At 36.7% G+C, this 7,715-nt stretch overlaps 1 protein-coding gene across 1 annotated transcript; it reads right to left on the bottom strand.

Moving 5' to 3' along the window:
• Positions 1-1,943: 1,943 nt before the first annotated feature.
• VIP (vasoactive intestinal peptide) lies at positions 1,944-7,006 on the bottom strand. Its single transcript, XM_009281420.1, has 5 exons — positions 6,857-7,006; positions 6,369-6,473; positions 4,703-4,822; positions 3,938-4,046; positions 1,944-2,223 (listed from the first exon to the last, which is right to left on the bottom strand). The coding sequence occupies exons 1-5, from the start codon at positions 6,982-6,984 to the stop codon at positions 2,215-2,217; spliced, it is 471 nt and encodes a 156-aa protein (XP_009279695.1). The 5' UTR covers positions 6,985-7,006; the 3' UTR covers positions 1,944-2,214.
• Positions 7,007-7,715: the final 709 nt, after the last annotated feature.

Genomic DNA, 7,715 nt, shown 5'->3' with positions numbered 1-7,715 from the left:
ATATATATATGTGATTTCCTAATAAGCGTCCCTTTTTTCTGTAACCCACTCCATCTCCATTGTAACAGAGAAAATACATGTTCTAAGGTTCTGCAGTTTTCTGTGAAGAACGAAATATTGGGGAGATTAAACATTAGGCATGGAAGACAAGTTCTTCCATCAGATGCCTTATGGGTAAACTGGAAATAAATAAAAGAAGGCAAATTTAGAAAAAAAAATAAAGATTTCTGGAATTGTGGAGTCAAAAGTTTGAGCCCTCCAATTTTGTTACTTTAAATTGAGTGAATGAACATTATGTATATTTAAACAAACAGTTCTGTGTATGAAGACCACATGCAGTTTTGCTTCTGGTTAATTTTTTTCACTTATTTTTTCAAGGATTACTTATCACAGAAATCCTAACAAAGTTCAAACTACACTGAAGAAAATTTCCAATTAAGTACTATAACATCAGTCTGTTTGTATCCTTCAACTATTTCCAAAGCCACTTTTGCACTCAAATTTTCATCGTGATAGGAATTGAGAGTGGACCACCATTAGAAGACCACTTTTCAAGAGAAGACTTCAAAATTATGTCTAACTTTTGTGAACCATTCATCGGCTTAGGCTAAAATAAATTCTGTCAAGGCTAGACAGAAATAGCAATAATAGCATCTGATCTGTGCAAGCTGGTTTTCTTTTAACATGCAGTTGCCAATATTAAAAAAAATTGCAAATCAGAAGGCTACATATTTATGAGAACTAGTCTCCATAAATCACAAATTTTATCCTGTTTGAAGCTTCCTTCTAAATTAGAACAGTAAACTTGGAAGTTAAACTTGTAAATCAGTTTTATCACTGTCTATGTGTGCATATGTATAAGTATATTTGAAATTCCAAATTGAACTTGTAAGTAGGCCTGATAAGTTTTCCTACTTCGAATTTCATCTCTTTCTAGGAGGTGGGAGGGGAGTCTTGGGAGTGTTATGGCTGGTATCATGCATGAATATGCATTTCATATGTTGTGCATGCAGTACCGCGCACTTTCCTTACTGCAATGGAACTATCGGTCCTTACAACAGTAAATAATTCTTTAGAAAATGATCCAATTAGTTAAATCTGCAATTTTAATAAAATACAACCAGATTCTGATTCACAGCAACAGTGAATCAGCTGCAGATTTCCAGTTCCATACTAAGCTACAATGATATAAAGCTAAAGAAACGGGGACTGGAGACTTGCCTGTCTTTCTAATATAACACAGTATACCTCAGTTAAAAAAGAGTATCTTCCTCTATTACTGTAGTAGATACAGCACTTACTGAGACCTCTACTGTTCCAGGTATCTGTAGCACTGATTCAAACCAGTAATAGTTTGCCGTGATAATAAAATGATTTATTGTATGCATACTCTGTAAATTACATTCATTCTGAAAAAATAGTGAAGTGTCTTCAGATCTATTTTATATATATGGAATAGTTTCACCATCAAAGCTACAGACAATTAAGTGTAGAATAACTGGTGACTTTAGGCATCAAACGAATCAAGGGATAGCATTCTTTGCATGCTTTGTCAGCTCCAGAGCATCCAAAACACAACTGAAAATAAAGGATACATTTCTGGTCTTAATATAATTTGTATATTGTAAAATATTAAAAATGTGAACGGGAAGGAAAGATGCTGTCGGAGGTCAAATAATTTTTAATGCTTTTTCATTTTCTCTAGTTGCTTGGTAAGCTGATGGAAAAGCATTCCCTTTTGCTTGGCAGTAACCTTCAGAGATCTTTGTAATGCAGTTTTGCACACTTTGTATATTCTTTTCCTCATGTTTTTATACTTGTTTATGAAGCTATCTGGAAATGTATCCCTATTATCATACAGGCTTATCTGAAGTTGTACCACACATAAAATAAGCCAATTAATTAGTAATGATGGGCTCTTTTCAGCTGCACACTCATTTTCAAATGAATTTATTGAAGTAAAGGATTTACAGCATATGGACTCACAGACTTCTCATGAGTTAAACCGGCATCCATATGTACAGCTTTCAGGAGAGAACTCTAGAGTAATATTTACAATGTAAATATCAACTTTTATTACATAAGAAACAAATATATCACAACTTTCACTTCACAACATATTTGTTCTGGTTCGATGACTAAAGTCATCTCTTTGAAATACTATGTGGAACTCAAAAATAGCTTGTTCTTGTCATAGACTTTACCAGGTGTCCTTCAGAAGTCCTGAAAAGCAAAGGAGAAATATGTTTTAAAAGTTATTTTCGTAAGCAGTTGCATCATGAGGTGTATAAAAGCAGACAGTAGACAAGAAGTAACACTTGATATAAAACAATCGCTGCGCTTGGGACTGACAAGCACGAGATGGAGCTATTCACAGGAGCTTGGTGGGCACTACGGCCAGCAGACAAGGCTGTAGGATGAGGAAGAGAGGTCGAAGGATTAGGCAAAAATGTTACTGCACATTGGCCTACAGGACAGATACACGAAATCAGGTTGCTTGATACACACTACCTCAGCAACTCGGCACTGCGACAAAATGACCAGCAACAGTCAATACCGAGTAAGCGATTCACCCATAGGGAGATCTGGATCATCAGTACAGTCCATAAAAAAGGAAAGGACTGAAAATATTTCCAGGAAGACACCCGCGACCCGCTGCACCATTACTCTGTCTCACTTAGTCAATGCCAGAAGTTTTAGAAGGTGCAAAATCCAGGAGCAGATATTTTTGCAATAATCTTGTCTAGAAAGAACATTTCTTTCCTGAATCCCATCACTTGCAAATTGTTTTGTTCCTTGAAGCATAAGCAGTTTATGTCCTTTCTAATCTTTGGGAACTTTAGAGGAACTACCACATTTGTGGAAAGGAAAAGAACATTTTCTTTCAGTCTTGGAAGGAAACAATAGTTTGGAGAAATGCCTTTTCTTTTATCCCCCTCCCCCCCAAAAAAAAATATTATCTTCAAGATTAGTCTTTTTTCTTACTTGTAGTTGAGACACAGCTGAATGCCAAAAACCATCCTATCAATTTCATAATACACTTTCGAGAATACCAAGCCCGATTCACTTCTACGTTACCCTTTCAATTTTATGTCCTTGCAAGTGCTGTGATGTAGAAGGGTTTACGTTTCCATAAACCAAAGAAACATATGTGTGAATGATTTTAGAAAAACAGTAGTAGCTAAATGGAAAACAGTAACTGCAATATCTGCATGTCAGACGATCCCTCTGCAGCACGCCTTAGATGGGAGTCAAGTGCTTTCTTAATGCTTAGGGTTCATGTTGCTGATCCTCTCAGTTCTAGGGGCAACTCCCTTCTAATGAAATAGATGTTAAATAAAATGCACATATGTGTGAATGATTTTAGAAAAACAGTAGTAGCTAAATGGAAAACAGTAACTGCAATATCTGCATGTCAGACGATCCCTCTGCAGCACGCCTTAGATGGGAGTCAAGTGCTTTCTTAATGCTTAGGGTTCATGTTGCTGATCCTCTCAGTTCTAGGGGCAACTCCCTTCTAATGAAATAGATGTTAATTAAAATGTGCAGCTTTTTTTTTTTTAATTAAAAGAAATATCCTTGAGTTTGTTCTCTGAAGAAATAATAATCTTTGTAATTAAAAATGAGTCAATTCTGGTTTTATGCTGCAGTGCACACAAGTTGAAACACCCGAGTGAGTTAGGTGCATTATTAACAGTGCCATTTAATTAGGAATTTTCAATAACAGCAATCATGGGATAACTTAATTATTGTTATTAAAATGATTATTATATTCAGACACAACCCCTATAGAAACATGCAGCGTTTCATGGAACATGGTTCTTTCCTAGACGATTCTGCTTTTCTGTCAGAAAAGCCACACTTCATGCACGATTAATCTCATTTTATGGGTCAAGTCAAGTAACAGATAGCAAGAGGAACGAAAATCTGGGCATACCAGTGGGAGGTGGCTCAGCAGCTCATCTACAGAATCATAGTTTTCTGAAAAGGAAGGTTCAAGAAGTTCTGCTTTGTCTGGAAGTTTAGCGGGGTTTAGCTCTTCCTGGCTGTTGTGGATCAGAAACAAGTTTTATTGCTCTCCGAAGAAAAAGCAAACAAGCAAGCAAAGCCGCCTTCTAACCGTAGCTATTGCACGTTTTGTTACGCTTATACCAAAGTGTTACAAATCACATGAAATAGCATGTTTAATGGGTGAAGAGACATGAAATTTAAAAGGACTTGTCTAAATGAGTGCATGTACAAACAGAATATAAGCTCTACAAAAACATATGCTGGCACTTCTCACCTATACTGATTAGGAAATATGGTCTTTCCGGGACTTCTAAATTTTCATTTTATGTGTTTACTTAAAGACAGATTTTCAACAAATAGTGCATTTTCTTTATAAAATTGTTGTTCATTTTCCATAGCTCTGTGGATTTTTCCTTAAGAGGCTTTTTTATAAATAAAATCATTTTAAGAGCCTGTCAGAAGCTTTTTAAAATTGCCAGATGCTGTCTCCTCTTTATTCTTTTATTCTAATCTGATTGTAGTGTCTGTTCCAGTCTGGAAGAAAGTGCTGTCTGTATTTGAAAACCATGTTATAAACTACATTACAAAGTCATTAATGTTCATTGCCTTTTGTTTGTCCTCTCTGTATAATCTTTTCTGTCTTAATACCATACAAGTATGAAAATAATATATATTTGCTTTCTTGTAGTACCTTCTTTTTCCAGTTAAAACTGAGTTTAAGTATTTCTTCACAGCCATTTGCTTTCGAAAGCGGCTGTAGTTGTCAGTGAAGACAGCGTCAGAGTGGCGTTTGACAGGACTGTCCTGGGAGCTGGCAATGCAACAATTACAGAAAAAAAATTAATGGACAATATCCGTTTAAAAGAAGAAACCATTAAATGAGTGAAACAAACTTTACAATGTTGGTTAGCTAAATAAAATCAATTTTCATTTCAGCTTTCATTTCCAACTATGGCTTTGGATCTTTCTTCCGTTGAAAAGAAGCCACTGCTTCTACTGCTCACTATATATTTTAGTAACAAGGATCAAATTCTAAGGATCGGTATTCAGTCTTTTTGGGCACACCTTCCACTGATTTCTTTCTCCTGCTCAAATTTGTCATGGCCCATGCAATTAGGATCCATACGCAATGATTTCTAGAGTCCCTGTCCCAGGAATTCTGCAGGATCAAATGGCTGAGTGTGGATTTCACGACTCCCTGCTGTCTGTTCTCATAGCCCAGGTTACTCTTTTTAATAAACTGACTTCATTCCGATTTCTATCATTTGTGTAAATATATTTTAGTACAATGCCAAGGTGCAGACTGGTTTAAGTCACAGTAAGCTCTTAAAGGACCTGGTCACTGTTCATATTGAACTCAGCGAGGACGGAGCCTGCCTCTGAGGAAAGTGAGAGTGTAGCATCACAGACATAGCTACAAACGCTTGTTTTAAGGAGGTATCAGGAGACCAAACACACCTTGTGAGGTCTGGTGAGGCCTATTTTTCATGCACGATCTTGAGAAGCCTCGGTGCGTTCTGCTTTAAACGACCTACGTTAGTTTATAGCGTATGAGAAACTGTCACTGTGTGTTCTGGAACAAAGGCAGCATTGACATAAATGCAGGACCTAATTTCCACTCAGCTTTTGAGAGTATGAAGTAGGCACTCAAAGGAACTGTCATATTGGGTCAGACCAAACTATTCTACTATTCCGTTCCCAAGAGTGCCCAGTAGCTGCTGCTTAGGGATATGAAAACAAGGGACGTGTACGGTGATCCTTCCCAGCATCCTGTGACCATTAGTTTGTGAACATCCTGGTCTGGAAGTTGCATCCAGATCCCTTGTCAATGGATTTGCCTCATTCTTTTTCGAATCCTTCTATAACACAGATCTCCCAAACATCTGGCAATATGTTCTACAGTAGGAAAAAAATCATTCCGTTTTGTTTTCACTGTAAACCAATCACTTCTTAATTTCATTGAGCATTCCCCTGTTGTTATGTGGGTACTGAGTAATCAATCATTTTGTATTTACTTTTGCCATTCATCCGCCAAGCTAGCAAAAACACTACCAGAGAAAAAAATTAGCAAACTGGCGTGATATTCATTATAATATTGCCAGTATTTATTATCAGTGCTATGTGCAGTGTCTGTTGCTCTACCCCTCACAGCTGTATCAGGAATAAATAGTAACGTACTCATTTAGTAATAAATACCACTAAGTTGTTATATAGGATTTTCAGCTCCCCCATCATTATACCGGTTTCTCTTTCATTATCTCTAAATCGCAAAAATGAGAACTTAGGTACAGAAGGGTAAAAAATTGCCAATGAAGCCAGCTAGAAAAAGACTCTACCTAATGTAAGTGTCACCTCACCTAACTCGTTTTCTAATAAGCGAATGCAGATATCTCTTCACAGCAAGTTTAGCCAAAAGATGGCTGTAGACACTGGTGAAAATTCCATCAGCATGCCTTGCATTTCTGAAATGGACAATAAATAAACTCTACAATACAACCTGGGTTCATATCATTTTGATAACGTTCATTTTGTAAACATACTGCTTTCCTTAAGTTATCTATTGTACATATTAAATTAAGCTAATTTCATAAAACAACTGCCAGATTTTCACAATATACTTTTTAGCCCTTCCTGGGAAGTGAATGAACTCATCGTGCCAGAACGGCAATGCAATCAACATTTCTGCAGACATTCCTACTGCTACCAGTATTCAACCAGAGGCCATGTGGTTTTTTTCTGTAATGGATTCTTCCTGTCCTATTTCTCAGTTTGAAAACGTGACCGATCTTTTGGCATAATTCAAGTAGCGCGTCATCACTGTATTTATGATAATAAAGAAACTCACCTATCAATAATTCTGGACAGATCGAAGTAGAATTTCTCATTTTCAGGTAGTGTGTTCTGCAAAATGTCTGATTCAGACTTTAATGACCCGTGGGCATGGTCAGGTTCACTGGCTCCATCAAATGGCATTCTGTTTCCCAATCTGTTGGAGAGGGAAACCATGTGAAGTCCCGTTAGCTGAGGACGTGCAACACTTCACTGCAGCTTACATTCTGGTTTGTGTCAAAATGCACATCTACCTACTGTAACCTGTAAGGCATTTTAAAGTAGTTTGGGTAAAACAAAAATCACTTTCAGGTATAATCCGTGCTCAGTGATAGAGTAATCGACATAACAGATCCTTCTCTCTAATGCATATTTTCTAGATACGTGTTGTCATTGCACACAATTTATTCCAGTGAACAGTGCATCATGTATGGCAACTACAGCTCAAGAGACAACATGAAGCTTTTCATAACAACTATTTTATATAAACGATGGATGGAATCACCAGCCTCCACCCATGCAAAGTGAAAACAGTTCCTGTGAAGTACTTACCTTCCAATTAAGGCTTAAAATGTGCGTTGAAATGCGGTATGAAACAGTTCTTAAGCCTTCTCTAAAGAAAGTAAATACACCCTCAAGAACTTCAAACTAAATATGAAGTGTAGTCGTGTATCTCTAAGTGTTTTTATTCTCTCGTGTTTAAATTAATTTGCTAATTTCAAGTTAAAAAAAGGTTCACATTTAATCTTTTAAAATGTATCACGGCAATTTCTCTGTATAAACCGATTTACAGTTACTTCACATTTTCGTAAACTGCTGTTTCTTCTGTTGTGTCATATTTTATCAAGGGCAATCTGACTGCATAGCAGTAGTTT

This window comes from Aptenodytes forsteri, unplaced genomic scaffold, assembly GCF_000699145.1.
Source record: "Aptenodytes forsteri isolate BGI_AS27 unplaced genomic scaffold, ASM69914v1 Scaffold82, whole genome shotgun sequence".
In the NCBI taxonomy this organism is placed as follows: domain Eukaryota; kingdom Metazoa; phylum Chordata; class Aves; order Sphenisciformes; family Spheniscidae; genus Aptenodytes; species Aptenodytes forsteri.
The sequence above is the reverse complement of the archived record's forward strand: the minus strand, read 5'-3'. Positions and strand labels throughout refer to the sequence as shown.

Coding starts and splice junctions, on each gene's coding strand:
- VIP (XM_009281420.1), bottom strand. CDS start 6,984: ATGCCATTTGATGGAGCCAGTGAACCTGACCATGCCCACGGGTCATTA. Junction 4,823..6,368: donor CTTATTAGAAAACGAGTTAG/GTGAGGTGACAC, acceptor TTGCATTGCCAG/CTCCCAGGACAGTCCTGTCA. Junction 4,047..4,702: donor GTTTTAACTGGAAAAAGAAG/GTACTACAAGAA, acceptor GATCCACAACAG/CCAGGAAGAGCTAAACCCCG.